The sequence below is a fragment of the Lepidochelys kempii genome, chromosome 8 (assembly GCF_965140285.1).
Source record: "Lepidochelys kempii isolate rLepKem1 chromosome 8, rLepKem1.hap1, whole genome shotgun sequence".
Taxonomy (NCBI): Eukaryota; Metazoa; Chordata; order Testudines; family Cheloniidae; genus Lepidochelys; species Lepidochelys kempii.
In genome coordinates, this window is record NC_136387.1 from 107,246,867 (window position 1) to 107,263,669 (window position 16,803).

Genomic DNA, 16,803 nt, shown 5'->3' on the forward strand with positions numbered 1-16,803 from the left:
GTCTTATTTTGCACATATGAAGGCTGTTAGTACAAGGGAGAGATTCATGCATATCTAATCTGTAGGCAGTTCATGGTAGGTGTTGGTTTTATGCAGATTTGTAAGATCTGAATACCAAGCACTTACCAAAGAAAACTGAGGAATTTAAACAGACAGAAAAACAGGGTTAAACAGGACACAGAGTGTCAAATCATGTTCAGTGTATTGATTAATAAATACCAGTATGCATACACGAGTGCTGTGTATCTCAGATTTACAGCTCCCCATTCCATTATCCACAACAATGCTCACCCAATGGGAAACAAAGAAAGACACTCAAAGAGTTTCTGTAAATACAAAGAAGGCAGATTTTAAGCATGTTTAACTTGCCTCTTAAAAAGTAATTAAAATATTTACACTTATTATCTCTCTCTCCTAACTACTGTTCCTTTAGGCAGAAGCCTTGTTCAAATCAGAAATAGCAATTCTGACAGCTCCTTTTAGCATTCTCCTCAGCCAAGATGACATTACTCCATTTTATTTAACTTTATGGCTGGTTATATTTTTTGACGTTTTTGTCCACAGATGAGTGAAGCATCAGGGAAGATCTTGCTGTCGCTGAAGTTGTGGGTAATCTCTCCTTTGCCATAGTGAATCTGCTGCCTATTTATCTATCTTGGTAACTACTGCTACCCTTGACAGAACAGTGACAGCCAGAGATATGTGCACAGCACTGGTGCTGCACAGACAGGGAGCAGAGGGTTATTTTTCATTGCCCAGGTGGAAAGTTTGGTAAGTGCTCAGCTTTCTCTGAAGCCGCTGGTTTTCTCTGCCTATTCCACCCCATGTAAAAAGCCTCAGCATAGAAGGTCACTCCCCACACAGGCATGGAAACGACACAGAGAACCCATCCCTGGAGCAGAACCCAGGAATTCCTTCCATGCTCTTGGCCGGCTGAAGTGGGGTTTATAGTTTTACACTAACACCACGGAGATTTGAAGCCAGCCGTTAAATCTACCCACCACAGTAGTTAGGCCCTTTTCTCTAATACGCAATTGTCTACACAGAGCTCCAGGAGCAAGTACACACTTGAAACAGATTCCCTCAAGCTAAGTGTGATGGGCTCATCTTCTCCCCGCACTACAGCTCAATCCCTCTGGCCTAGCAGCCTAAGCCAGCTCTTGCAGGAGGCTCACGGTGCAGAAGAACAATATTCATTCAGGGGCCTAGTCACCCTGCCAGGCTTGGGACATTTTCATTCTCCACTCAGAGGAACATTGATGTGGGGATGTTTGTGGAAAACATGGCATTCGAGGAGCTCCTATAACACTTTTCTGTGGGATGCTCAGCGTGACAGAAAGAACACAGGCAACGAGTCCTCAAAAATCACAGGACAAGATTGATTCCCCCTCATACCCCAAAAGGGCTTAATTACAGAACAGACCATGAAGCTGGCAGCATGACAAACACTTGGACAGATTAATAACTGAGCCCAGCTTGTGTCCTGTGATGGCTAGGCAGGCTTATGACAAAGGGCATCCCAGGTACAAGCTTTCAGCCTAGTCCTTTGTGTGCACTGAAGGGCTGAAGTGCTCATCGTAAGTGAGAGAACTTAACAGATCACGACCTCAATAACTGGCATTACATTAGCCTGGGCCCTCTCCCTCACTGGAAGTGCAGGTTGATGCACATTGGCAGGAGAGTATGTAGGGGAAGCTGGCATTGTCGCTGTCTGTGATGGACCCATTCTCTAGATAAGTGTAGACTTCAGTCTCTGTGGCCTTGCCTGACCCATAATTCCCCACTGGTGCAGCTGCAGCCACCACAGTGATGATGGAAGCATTAGTACGGACAGGACTTGAGTATTTTTACTGGTGGGACTGATAGCTCCACCCAGAGCAGGTCTAGAAACACCAGCGGCTGCGTGGCCCTAGCCCTTTCCACTGGTGGAGAGTGAGGGGCTGATTTCTGTTGGACACAGACTCGCCTTAAGGCTGTCAATCCAGTACCTCTTCACAGACACATAGTTCACCCCCCTGATCCCAGTTTCCGAGTATCTCACACTGAACGTAGCAGGGAGCTGGGTTTAGTAATACCCCCATCCCAGAAAGCTCAGTTCAGCTGGTATCAGATAGTTTCGAATGAAGCCCTATTTAAGGCAAGCCATTGTTAGGGAATGTGACAACAAGAGAGAGGGTTTCTTACCTTGCACAGTAACTGTGGTCCTTCAGAGCTTTACCGGTGTGGACCCCCTTATTGGTGTGTGCATACATCTCATGCACTGACAGCCACATGGACAAACATTCAAAGAATGACAAATTCTTACTCTGTAGTTCATCTCTCTAAACGTTTTGGGCCATCTGTCTGCTCAGCCCACTCCTGAGAGAGCTCACACCCTTGACATGGGGAACTGTATCCTTTTGGACCATGCTATTATGCAGTTCTTCTTTTCAGCCAGATGCCCACATGCTTTCTGGATTTACAACCTGATCTTGACAGGAGGCAAGAGCCTCCTGCCAGACTCTGAGCACCTTCCACACTCGATGAAATAAACAATTTTAATGTTCTTGGATTCGGTAAGCTGTTTGGGACAGGGACTATCTCCTCCTGTGCGTCCATGCAGTGCCCAACGCAAAAGAGCCCCAAGCCTGACTGGGGCTTTTGGGCATGACTGTAATGGAAGCGGGAGAAGCAGAAGGTGCTCAGCTTCTTGCAGGATCACTTTCTCAGGTGGCTGAGCACCCCAGTGATCTGACAACAGCGATAGCCTCTAGGCTGTCAACCACAAGTAACAGATCTGAAGAGCAGGCATCTAAGTGAAGCAGCATAACTGGAGAGAACATGTTTGCTAAGAACTCAGAGTGCGCAACTACCCAGGGATAATCTAGGTAAGCAGCCGCGCACACGGCCACCATGGAATGAGGCATCACACTTGCACTGAGAACGATTGGGGGTCTTCTGCAGAGCCATGTTTCATGACTTGAATATCAAATGAGCTGCCTGTTAGCAATCGCCAGGTCCAGGACACAGTTCTAGTCGCTATGAATTAAAATACATCATGAACAGGATGACTCTTGTTAAACAAAGCTGTTTAACAGATGCAGAATTTTTGGCATCACAAAACAGTGTTAGTGAAACATTTCCTCTTCTAACCTCAGTGGGGGTGGGGGCGGGGGCAGAAAGACTTTGTTTGTCTAACCTGTTTTAAAGAGCAGGTTAGACAAACACCTGTCAGGGATGTTCTAGATAATACTTAGTCCTGCCTCAGTGCCGGGGACTGGACTAGAGGACGTACCGAGTTCCCTTTCAGTCCAACACATATGAGTCTTTGTTAGCATTCAGGATAAATGGAACATCTGGTTCCAACATTACTTTCTTACAATTTTTTTTTAAATTTTATCAGACAATTTTCTCATGAGCAAGGCAGAAACGCTTCCTTGAATATGAATCCTGAACCCATGTGTTGGAAGTGACCAACAGGTTGAAAGGTCTGAATACCATAAACTTTGCAAGAGGGTCCTTCAGAGAGCTGTACTGAATTAAAGGTTCTCTGCTCAAGACCCTAAAATTCAAAGTGAGCTCCTGAGCATCAGTAGAAACGCTTAGACCTGGTCTACATTGGGAAAATTGTCTCCAGATCACTAAACTAGTTTGAAAACAAATTCCCCTAAATCTATTTTAAAACCAGTTGGAGCCATAATGTAAACTAGACTCCTGGTTGCCAGAACCTGTTTTAAAACCACTTAGTATACTACATCTCCAGCTGTTTTAAAATTGGTTTAGCAGAGCCAGTTTTAAAATGGTTAGCAGTCAGGGTAAATTTCTCCAGTGCAGACTACGCCTTACATCCTGTGACCTTTGTCGATGATTATGAGGCACTGACAGGAAGTTGTACTTCCAGGACAGAATCACTTGGGTCTTTCCGAGTAATTGGTTTGTGGCAAAGCCTACTTACCACAAGAGGAAGGAGATACTGGTAAGTTTAGTACCGGAAATGTTTAATACAGCCAGGTAGGATCAGATCCTGGATTGTCTATCTGACAAGATAGAGAAGATCTTGTACCTACTGCTGTGTTGAACTCTGTAGAAGAACTGTGTGTATGTGGAATAGCCCCACCCCAATTTGCAATAATACACAAGACTTGACATTAAGGAACAGAAAGATTTTGTTCCTGGGTGGGGATACATTCCTTTTATAAAAAGAAACTAAGGAGCCAGCTAACTATAAAAAAGTTTACTAAAAAATGCATATACGCATGTATATAAATAACAGACAAGTTTCAGGAATGACACCCAGGACATACATGAATAGGAGTTTTCTTTCTGACAAAGACTCCAGCTGGTAGTGTTATAGAACTAAACCTGCCTAAGGTTAAGTCGCGGGATCTCCTGGTCAGCCTCCTCCTGGCCCTGGCTAAAGTGGCCATCTATAAAACCAGGGTGAGGAGGTTGGCCGATGGAGTCTCCTGCGACTGTGGGGCCTATTTCTGATCCTCTGTCCGTTCATGCCTCCGGGCAGAGTTCCTCTGGGCGGCGTCCACTGACTCCCTTGACGCCTTTGAGGAGCAGTGGGCGCTGTCCGAGGTTCTCTGCTCGGTGTCCCGGTCAGGATCCCTTCGTTTGACCCTTTGACTGCACTCCTGTCCCTGTTGTTCATTAGTTGTCCCCCGTAATTATTGGGTTTCCCAGGTCCTGTGGACACCCCCCTTAGGCTGGGGGGGGGGATCCTTTAGCAGTGGGCGGGCTTTGCCCGCCCACTTCCTGGATCCCAATAAGGCTACGACTGGTCTTCCTCGCAATGCACATCCTCTTCAGGACCCCTGTCAGAGGAAGACTAGACCTCTAGAAAGTGCTGGGCAGAGCCCATCTTGAGTATACATGGTCTGACTGCACATTATTTCAAAGCTTCTGTCTGAAGCCCCCTAGAGTGCTGCCAGCCCATGTAAATCGGGGTGTCAAAGGAGAGCACCTTTTCTAACTATCTGACTTATTATCTATCTAGCTGTTCATACTGCACCAGGAGCCTGAAGAAATAAAGGGGAAAAAACTCTCTCTCACAAGGGAGAATGTAGATTTCCAAAGCGGCTTTGGCATTTTCAGACTGACGTTCAATATGTCTGAGGTAGAACTCTGGCCCTTTTGGAAAATAATATATAGCAAACGACTGTGTGCTGGGTGAAGACTTCGTTAGGAAATCACGTATATGAAATGGCTAGACATTACTCTTTATATGCAACTATTTTAACTACATTCCATCGGTCTGGGTCTTATTAGTTTTAATTAAATTAAATGAAATGAGTTTGTGCTCAGACCGCGACAGTCTGAGCTGACACCAGGCTGGCTGGGAGATACTGTTGTATCAGATGATTTTGCTCTAAATGGAGCAGAGACCCCTTTTTTGTGGGAAGATGAATACTTCATAATGAAATGCTTGTTTACATTTATTTTCTTCTGAAAAACAACTTTCCTTCATTATCAAATTCTGCTGGAGTCTCTAATAGCAGCTGGTGGATTGGATCAGGGACTGCCTGATCTATTACACTGGTACAAACAGGACAACTGCAGAGGGGAAGGAAGGATCCATATTCCACACCCAGTTCTAGCTCAAATTGTACTTACAGGAATGACCACAAGCTGGCAGCTGCTAAATTCTGACCCAGGAGAAGCCAGAGTCTCATGGTGTAAATTACTTGATTCCACTTTTGTTAGGAGGTGGGAGAATCTTCATCCTAACATTGGCTTTGCGTCCTCCTTCCCCACCCCCTAAAAACAAAACCCTCACCCACACTTGGAAGCCTGCTGTGCTGAAACCACACTGAAGTCTAATCGATTTCCGTCACAGGACTGAGGATGTGTGTTGCTCATTGATTTCTAAAAAGGTTCCCTTGATACCTCCCTTGGTAATTATAGTCTCTTCAACAAGCAGTCAAATTCTAGAGTTTGAATCCCCTGTGAAATTCAATTGAGACGCGTCTTGAGAACAGGAAAAAGGAAACAAAACTTGGACACTATGGCAGGGCTTATTGTTTTTACACTCTAGCTGTCTCTCCAAGCTCACCCAGAAGACAGGAGATGGACAAGTGCCCATAAAGAGGATGCAGAGAGCAAGTGCATCAGAGCTGGCTCTCTTATTTACAGTTTTACCTGAGGATGCTGATTTAGTCAGTTATGAAAAACAAAATATCCATAGCACTTTCCTACTGCTGCTTACCTAATGCTTCCAGGAATAATTAATGAGTGTGATATTTTCTTTCAGCACAAACGTATCAAGATTAAACCAGGTTTGTTGGGGAGAAAAGCTGAAGGTCACTGTGAAATTTCCTAAGGTGGAAATGTATTAGTGTAATTAGTGCTCACTAGCATATCTAGGTGAAACCAGAATGCCAGGCTAAGTTCTAATGTAGGTGACAGAGGTTGCTAATTACCCACTCTCCCCGTTAAAGGCTGTTCCATGCTAGCACAAGAGACAGAGCACCACAGTCAGGTTGCACAAGGAGGGCACACATTAAATGTCCATGTTATAAGGAGAGAATATAGGAATGCCCTGGCAGCTCTGGACAAGGCAAACTATGCCTTTGGGTGCCAGTAGATACCACAGACAGGCAACAGAGGCTGCATTATCTTATTTCTAGTCAGGAGGCACCATATCAGCTCCCTTCTGCGCTTTCAACTGACTACCACAGGATTCCTTACTTCCAGCCCTGTGGGATAGTGCTGCTATGCATTGTTAAACACTTGCTGTGTTCCACCCCAGATGTGGCTGTGTTTGAGCAATAGATTAGGCAATCCTTTTATGTAGTTTAATTTTGTAAAGGGCTCTGAGATCCTGCAGGATGGAAAGACATGACAGAAAGGCAAGAGAGCATTATTAAGAGGCCCAAGTGCATTTCCATCCATTGGAGCAGACTAGTTTGTGCCAGAGTGTTAGAGAGAAGTCTGCAGCATATATTGCACATTCTTGTATTTAATTTGTTAAATAAGAAATAAGAAAGTGCAGCCTGGTAACCATGTTTCTGTTCTTGAAATCTACAGACCAGTCATTTATTTGCTACTCGACTTCTTGGTTTTTCTTTATCCTTGTTCTGCCAAATGTGGAGACTGGTGAAGACTTCAAAGAGAAAAAAGGGTGTTGTCTTGACGGCTCTGGGCCTTGACATCCTGTGTGCTGTGTTCTCCATTCTGTTCTAGAGAGGTTCTTACACTGCGCTCATCACTGTAGGATCTGAGCGCCTGCTGAGCTATGGGGAAGTGTCTGACCTTGCCCTGAATCTGAGGCAGTCTCATTATGAGCTAGCCTCCTCAGCCAACACCCCGACTGACAGAGGAATCTGTGTGATGTTCCCAAAGGCATGTCCATGCTAATCTCTCTCTCTAGCAGGCCATGATATCCTGCCAGAGGAAACTGGCCCCCAAAGGTTGGTTTTCATATCACAATGGGGACAAAGTTAACGTCTGGGTTTAGGTGCATAGCTGCACTTCAGAGTAATATGCAAAAAGCTATAATGGCAACAGGCTGGGAGGGAAGAGCGAAGGAGAAGGGAAGCCTTACTTGCTTTGCGGCCTTACCTGAACGGAGCTGCTTGATGCGCCCATTGCTAGTTCCTGTATCCACAGGAAGGAAGTCCTTGAACCAAGAGATTTCAGGATCGGGGTTGCCACTGGCAGCGCAGAGCATTGTGGCTGTGCGGGCCTTTTCTACCACCTTCAGCTGCGGGCCCATGTCAATGGTTGGAAAGCCAGATGGGAGGTGATCTTCTGCAATAGGAAACAACACACACCAGACTGATGAGTTACAGGTTGCATAGTAATGGGATCCAGTGCCATGCTGCAGCATCTGTGCCTCTGCCGGAGAGCATCAGCCCAACTCCCCCACTGTGGTTATGTCCACACTACGGCCGACGGCAGCTCAGGGGTGTGAGTATTCCACCCCCTGAGCACCAGGTGTTACACCGACATAAGCGCTCGTGTGCACAGCGCTATGTTGGCGGGGGAGCTTCTCCCGCTCGTGGAGGTGGGTTTTTTATGCCGACGGGAGAGCTCTTTCCTGTCGGCACAGAGCATCTTCCCCAGACATGCGGCAGCAGCTGTAAGTATAGACATGGCCTGAGAAGCTTGCAAACCCCCAAAGCGCTCTAGCCTCTATAATGAGCACTCACTGCAGCAACAGGGGCTGCTGCTAAATTGAACTCTGTTTGAATCAGCTGCCGTGGGACATGCCCACGATTTTCACCGATGCGTAAGCTCGATCTATTGTTGTTAATAAACTCTCAGAGCAGGTGTTTGTCTTTATGCAAGAAGAGAGAGGTGTTCTGGATGCTACACAGACATGCAGCCAACCACCAGGTCAAATAGGCCAAGGCACCTTACAAACAAACAAACAAACATACTAAACAATACAAATTGTCAAGAGAGTATGAGTCTTCCCAACGGAAAGATCCATTACAAATCTCTCCCTGCCCCAAAAACTGGTGTTAAAGAGGTTATTAGAAACAAACGAATGTAAACTTTACATCTAACCACGAAGAGCAATGCCAGGCTGTGCATTAGGAAGCTCCCGATGGACTTCCTAGGCAGCTGAAAGCATCGGAGGTGTGCAAGAGATGACTAATGCACACGCTGGTGTGGCTTACTGCTATATTATAAATGAAAGCATCCCCATGCTGAACTGCGAAAAGCACAGATAGAACGGCTTGGAAAGGAAAGGCCAATTCCGTGTGCTGCTGCCGTACGTGCACAGGTAGGCTTGGCTGAATGTGTTAAGTAGCCTGTGCTGAAAAACGGAGGAAGCTTCAGAACAGCCATTCAGCAAAGAAGTGCAGGACAGAGCTCATTTACTCACTTCTGTGGCAAGATGTACTGTACTCTACTAAGCCTAAATGGCAATGAAAAAGGACACACTTCCATGCAAAGAGAGAGCCAGGAGAACATTAAGGATCCTGAAAAGCACTACAAATTCAATTATTTTCAGCAGGCTCCTGTTTTCTCTAGTTTGAGAGCAGAACTTAAGCAAACCCTCTCCTTGCCTGCTAATCTGCCCCTTCCACTCACTGGAACATTTCAAACCTACCAGGCCCGACGGATCCCCCAAAGTCCAACAAGATTGTGATCCCACCATACCTCGATTTTTACATTTCTTTCCCTGGGATCCTACCGTCCCCATACTTTACACACTCTCAGAGAAGCACGAACAAGAAGATACTTTGGTTGTGTCTTTTATTTTAAAGTTCCACATTTGCAGCACAAACTAGGAACATTTGGTGACTAATCTTAAACATCCTTTCCTAAGATCTTGGGAGAATCCCCAAGACACTTCCCACTTGTTTGTGCATCAAGATTCTACAGCACAAGGCAACATCTGCTGTAAACAAAACAATGCACTAGAATGTTGCTTCTGTGTTTGGATGCGAGGGGCAGCCGGGTTTTCTAAAGGGAAAAAGCTACTGAGGCTTATTAAAAGCATAAGCCATATTTTGTCTCCCAGTCTGGCCTCCCTAGAAACCTCCCCCATACCAGCAAACATAGGAGGATTTTTTGAAAGGTACCACTGAAAACTAGTTCCTTTTTTTATTTGCACTCCACTGATTTTCAAAGACAAAAGGCACCCAGAGCTTAAACAGAAAGACACCAAAGCCTGCATTCAGTAACCAGCAACACCACCACGGACACAACCACAACACATATTGCGCCTTAGTTCACAGGAGAGACACCAGAGTGTAGAGTGCCGTAGACTAAACTGTGAAGGGAGATACACAAACAGTGGTAAACAATTAAATTCTGTCGGCGCACAGCCAGGTGTCCTTGAAGCCCAGCACCTTGCTATCTGAGATGTGAAAGCAGATGTTCAGTCTGGGGAGGCTGAAACCCCAAAGTGCTTTTTAATTTAATACCACGCTGAATATTTACACAGTCTTTTCTGGCTTGCTTAAGAGTTTACACAGAACACGTGAAGCAAAGTATCAAGTAATTAACTTGATCCAAATCATGCATGGAGATTTAGTATTAAACTATCACTAAGGCTGCAAGTTTGTCACGGAAGTCACAGATTCCTTGACTTTCCGTGACCGCTGTGACTTCTGCAGTGGCCGGTGTGCCAGGCCTGGGGACAGCTCAGGCAGCCCCTGGGCCAGTCGCACCGGCAGCTGCTGGGGCAGTCTCGGGCCACGCCTCCGCCTAGGAGCTGAGCGAGGGGGATATCGCCACTTCCAGGGAGCCCCCCAGGTAAGCGCCGCCCAGAGCCCACCTCTCCCCATCCCGTGCCCCAACCCACAGCCAAACTCTGCTGCTGCTGGGGTGGAAGAGATGCAGAGCCAGGTAGGGAGCCCCTCTTCTGGAACCCTCTTTCCCTACATATTGTACTTCCTCTTTCGGGGGGAAAGGCTTCCCCTTTTCCCCAAGCAGGAGGAACGAAGCAGGCTCTTGCCCCTTGCTCCTACCCTTTGTCCAAAGCAGCTGTTTTGCCCTTTCTTCTCAGCACCTGCCATCACTGTTCTCGTTCACCAGCTTGGGTGACAATGACTTTTCTAGAAGACACTGGCACTGGACACATGCCCCCTTCTCCCATCTGCTGCACTGCTCCAAGAACCAGCTGGAGTGAAGGCATGGGACATGTAGTCAATCCCAAACTTCAGTCTTACATGACCACAGGGATCAGCTCCAAAGTGCAGCTGTAAACACATGGATAACAGCCACTTACATGGAAGGACAGCAGGAGTCCCTGGTGAATACAGCAGTTGGCAGGAGAATCCTGAGGAGTCGGCCTGGTGAGCTCTCCAGGGTCAACGCTATCTATCACAGAGAACAGACACTTTGGGGCCTGCTCTCTTGTTGGATGAGATTTATATGCCTAAGACCCAACGATATTACTGGCTGTCCTTAGCTGCATGCATATCTGTTAGGGAGAAGAAATACCCTATGGTGTGGTGAGAGCCGTTTATTTGCTACGAGCCTGGTCACGGTACATGCAGGTTGTAAAGCCACGAGTCTGCTTTGCAGGTCATCACAAACAGGCACCAATAAAACCTTTACCCCACAACAGCTGGGAGTTTGTTTGTGTCAACATATTTCTCAGAAAGACTAGTTTAGACGAAATGATAGCGAAAACTGTAAACATTTTTATGGGCACTATTCTTCATATACCTCAGCCTGTAAAGTCAGGCCCCCTTAGTACCATAAGTCCAATTGCTCAGACTGCAGAGGGAGAGCAAAAATGATGCCCAATATATTTTGAAAATAACAAAAAATTGTCTAAAGTACCTTTTCTATATGTTCCATTATAACTGTAATGTTAAATCTCGCACAATCCATCAAAAGCTTTATACCACTGGAAAGGCACGTTCTCAGCTTATTCCCAGTGAGATACTGGGCCATAAACCTGTCACTGAGCTAGAAATATCCTATCTAGCCACTGGTTTGCTAGAGTGCCCCTCATCTCGGTCTCTCTCAGTCCAGTGTAACTCTTAGGGGCTCAGTAAGAACGAGTAACATCCAAAGCTGCTTTGTGCTTTCACATCTGGCAGCTGTTTGAAGTTGCTCAGAGGTCTGGAGAGCTAGACACAGGCTTGGTGGAAATGGAATTACGGGCAGAATGCAGGTGGAGTGAGGGCTGTGGTGCATTTTTGATCCCCTGCGTATCAGCACGGCACAGAGAGGGCGGTACATACACAGAATGTGACCATTCAGTGAATGAGCCAGAGCTCTCTCCAAGCTGAAATCATTTATTCTTAAAGGGATCCTGAGATGAGGCCTGTGCTATCCTGGGTACGTCACTCTGTTCTCTCGTGGCGTCTCAGAGACATACAGAAGGGTATGTTAGGAGTGAGCACGCTCTACTGATGAACCTTTACGATAGTTCTATACTTGATAGATGATCAGGATTAATTTATACATTTCACAAGCCTCCTAACCGCCCTCAGAGGCATTGAAATGCAGTCGCAAATGAAAAATATCAGTGACAGTGAGCTGGTCATTTACAAAGCCGTGAGTGGCAGGCAATATTAACGAATGGAAGCAGCAGAGTAACAAGGGCCCAATGCACAATCCACTCCGGTGCTGCTGCTTGCTGAACAAACAGCCCCCACTCTTCTGGCACAGGCTACCCAGAGCTGCTGCTCAATTAACGCAAGACAATCAAAAGCAACCAAGCAATTTCGGGGCCCAGCAGAGGGGCATCATTTTCTGTGACAAGAAGCAGCACTGAGGTGGGTGTGTTCAGGCTGAACAAATCTACACCAAAAGCTTGTTATTAATAGCTCTGAGAAGAGAGTCTTCCTTTATGGGCTTGTATTTTCACAGACGTCCATGTCAGCGCACAGCAGAGAAGTGCAATTTAAAGCCAAACTCTCTGAAAGCTCCCATTGCCCACGTTAAAGCCTGTGGGGAGTGGCTGGGAGGAAGGAAAGTGACCAGTGCCAAGTCTCATGCAGCTCTAGGAACGTCCCAAAACACTGGCACAATCTCGCTACCTGCCCGAGGAAAAGGTGGTGCAGTGAAAGTAATGTACTTTAAAGACAACAAAGTATTAATGACTGGGATGGCAAAGTATAAACAGCTTCATGCAGGTTATGCAATTACAAAAAAATCTAGTCATCGATGGGTTTCAATGACAAACCCACCGACGTCCTGTGGTGTCACTCCGAAAATGACATGCTGAGACGGCTCTTTAAAAACTTCATTTTAACCGAAAAAACCCAAACCCAAACCAAGCCCTTGAGAGATCTTCTCCGAGCAAAGCCCATGAACTACCACGCAACAGCTGAAAGTAAACAAAGCAGTTGGTACCTCTTCAAAAGACCATACAGCAGCAGCTAAATGTTCATAAAAGGAAAGAGTCTGAGTCATGCGAAGCAAAGGAGGAGGAAATTTAAGGGAAATCTAAGGGAATACTAGACTGGCCACATGGTAGAAGAAAATAATCTCTTAGGAAGAGCCCAGCCTTAGATGTGCTGTGGGTAGGATCTCACATGGTTCTCTCACTCGGCTAGAGATTATGATTCAATGAAACAGCAAATAAAAGAGCAGTCCTTAAAGTGCCAGGAAAGGAAGCTGCTATTATTATTATTTTTCATGCTTTGTGTGTAAAAAAAGATATTCTATACTTTCCACAGTATGCATCCGATGAAGTGAGCTGTAGCTCACGAAAGCTTATGCTCAAATAAATTGGTTAGTCTCTAAGGTGCCACAAGTACTCCTTTTCTTTTTGTGAATACAGACTAACACGGCTGTTACTCTGAAACCTTTTTTCTGCTGAAATCCTTACAACTCATAACCAGGTAGAGATACAGATTTGCTGGCCACACCCAGCAGCTGATTAAAAATATTACTTAGAAAAGGCTTGTGACCACTGGGAGTTATTTGCATTTTTAAACATAATTCACCCCCCCCTTGGTAGGGGGGTTTCAACGGGTAAAGGAACAATGAAGGAACCCAAAGTTGCTCTTTCAGGCAGGTCCACTGGGCTCCAGTAAATTTGTTGGTACCAGCAGAATTCTCCCTGGAATTATTCTCAATCCATGGGTTTTTTTAAATGTTTTGTATCGAGAACCTCAATACAAGTATTGTCATGTCCTTCATTTCCCTGTATTATTGCAAAAACGTGACAAAGCACATACACCACACGCCCATGTAAGGGAAAAAACCTCCATGCTTTTCTAAGAAAATACTATACCTGGCCCTTACTCCTGTTTTCAGCAATCCATTAACCCGTTACATTTTCCATACTTCTTCGCGTGCACTGATGGGATATGCTATTAGCGCAGAGATTTTTATTTTTAGCTACATAATCAATAAAGCACTTCCATATATCATTAAGTGCAACCTACTGTTAAAATTAATGGGGCATTTGACTTGTGATCCATTTGAGTATGGTTGCAGCTCAATGCAGAAGAAAATGCACAGGAACTGAGTTAATGGGACAGAGAAACTCTCCCATGCTTACTAACGTTCAGACTCAGATTAATGTGAAGGATTCCGGCTGTCACTCAGCTGAAATACAAAGTTCATTCGCTTCCATTTCACACCCCAGGATGCAAGATTTTGGATTACCTGAAAGGTCAGACTTTACTAAAATCTGGTTTTCGTTTGGCTTCTGCAGCCCATCTGCATCATTGTTAACCTACTGGCATCTCTTCCTCTGGTGGAAAGTCATGCCCATCAGAGAGAACAGTCAAATAACCAAGAATAGAATTTTCAGACAAAAACTTTGTTAAGATGGAAAACGTTTGTAAATATCAACAGTAGTCACCTTTAAAAAGTCATATCAGCAGATGTGACATTATGGCATCTTAGATAGCACCACCTTATGTCTAAACTAGCTAATAATGGGGGCGTCTCCAGATACCACAGTGTACTAATTACCGGGAAATGTTGATTTTTAAATGGCACTCACTGCAGCAATTACTTAAGGGAAAAAACCTTGAGAATATTATAGTTTTCCTCCCAAAACACCAAGACTTGCAAGACCTTTGAGGCAGTTAGGCTGGTTCTGTATTTTACTGGTGGGAAAGGGACTTGCACAGAGGTGGGAACACAGTGAGTTTGTGGCAGAGCCAGGGATAGAAATATACCTCCCTACTATCCATCCTATGCCTTTACTATTAGACTATTCCGATGAAGTGAGCTGTAGCTCACGAAAGCTTATGCTCAAATAAATTGGTTATTCTCTAAGGTGCCATAAGTACTCTTTTTCTTTTTGCGAATACAGACTAACACGGCTGTTACTCTGAAAACTACTATTAGACTGTGGTTTAGAGAAGAAACATTAATTGCCCTGACAGCAATTGGGTGCAGGATTCTGGCTACATGAACCATCTTTCAGAGATCATACACAGCAGAAGCAGAGAGGCTCTGCGTGTCAGGCCAGCAGCAAGTCAATGGTCTGGATACAAACAAATAAAATACTGGCTTTTGACAAGTGATGTTTTTTAATGTTGGGCTGATGTAATTGATCGGAGGTTAATGGGAGGACATCAAATTTTTTACATAGGCAGCAAGTGTTACAGAAGCTCAACCCTCTATTTACTGCTCTTAAACAATACCCATCTTTTCAGGAACATGTACAGCAAAAGCGGTGGCTCCCAATTTCAACCAGGGCTTTAAACAAATCCCCTGTGTAGGCCCTCATGAATTAAAGAGCACATTACATACAAATGGCAAGTTGGCTGTGGAACAAGATCAGGGCCATATGGATAAAAACGGTACCTTTCACACTTTCATTTGAATACAAACCAATTCAGCAGATCAATTAAAATTCCTCTTGATTACATGGTAAAATGTATTTCTGAACATTATACTCATTTGCACATGCTCCAGTGTCTCAATTTGTCAAATGACTGATAAGAAAAGTGGCTGGGGTTCGCTCTCATTTTCACAGGCACACAAGGAGTGCGATTGTTTTCTCCCTGGGAAAGTGTTCAGCTCAGCAGCAAGCTTGTGGCAGAGGGGCATTTCCCACCTTTGCATGCAGGAAGGGTACACTGCCCTTGAATCCTGTCCTCTCCACTTTCCAAGTACGTTATATATGATGGCTGAAGAGTGAGAATAAGGAACAGCCCCCTGACTTCATTCACTAAGTGTTTTAATGCAGCATGCAGGCTTCAGAGTTCCTAGACTCTTGAGTTTAATTCAAGCTAGACATTTAAGATGATCCTTTTCCCTTGAAAGGAGACAATATTTACCCCAAACTTTTAAAGACAGCTTGCTGCTTTGCCACCCCACTACAGTTGCTGTGTTCATGAAGAAGGGCTCTGTCTCTGTATGGACCACACCTAGATATGTCTACATGAGAGGAGAAACCCCAGAGCTTCCTTCATTTCTTGAAGGATTTCTTTTCCATTTTTTTAAATCAGAGAAAAGGGAAAACATGGCAGGCTGTGTACAGTTCCCCTATATCAGTTATGCAACACATCTTAACATCAAAGTGAGAGATACACGAGTAACTATCCTTAGATCTGTTTAACTTCTTCATTCAACTACTGCAGATAAATTCATTTCTATCTCTTACTGAACTGCAATCAGCATGCACCAGACCAGGATTAAAACACAGCAATTATGGTGTCTCTCTGAGGAAATTATTGCAAGGACACAGATTGCATGAAATGGTTTGTTACTCGTTCCTGGATGGCAGCAGGGGACAGAGAGAGGGACACACAGACAGACAGATTTTCTTACACCACCATTCTGGCACCTCTACACACAGCACATCTTACAACAATGGTTGTATCAATACACACTGGGACTTCTGAATCAACATATCCCAGATCTTCCTCATTCCGCATCAAGACATGCTGCACTGGGGGGGTGGAGTCAGGAGGTCTGGGTGAGCCAGGTCATCTGCAGTGAATGTGACTTCCAATGTAGACTGAGGAGAAACCAGCGGAGTGGGTACCAGGTCAGATGGAGCTAAGCTAAACCCAGGCCCACTTGATGGGATCTGCAGGTACAGCTGCAGCCAGCGCTCGGAAGCCGTGGGGACAGGAGTGTGGATATGAGAGATTGCACTGGTGCTGCAAGCTCAAAGTTGCTCAACCAGTGTATTGTGAGGTTTTTTACTTCGTGTATTTGGATAGAACAGGAGAAGAAAAAAGGTGAGTTTCCCAAAATGGGAGATGCCCACATGGCCTTCTCTTCTCCTAGAAGACTTAAGTGTTTATGCTGCCAGCTTCAAACAAGGGACGATGTTACTCCTATCTCTGTTTTCCATTTCCTGGTGCTTATTAACTAGCCAGCAGAGCTGCTAGACCGGAAACCACTGCCCATCACTATGTCTATATGTGCAAGAAATGTTGAAAGGGCATTGTAATGCATTCCACATTCTTTCCCACATTGCAA

General features: G+C 45.2%; 1 protein-coding gene across 11 annotated transcripts in view; it reads right to left on the reverse strand.

The window, feature by feature from the left end:
• Nucleotides 1-16,803, reverse strand: part of PTPRF (protein tyrosine phosphatase receptor type F) — a 427,370-nt gene that overhangs the window by 128,398 nt on the left and 282,169 nt on the right. For all 11 annotated transcript variants that reach the window (XM_073357995.2, XM_073357994.2, XM_073357992.2 and 8 more), the window contains exon 5: nucleotides 7,546-7,734. In XM_073357995.2, coding sequence (XP_073214096.1) covers nucleotides 7,546-7,734 — 189 coding nt within the window. The remainder of the gene's footprint in view (nucleotides 1-7,545; nucleotides 7,735-16,803) is intronic.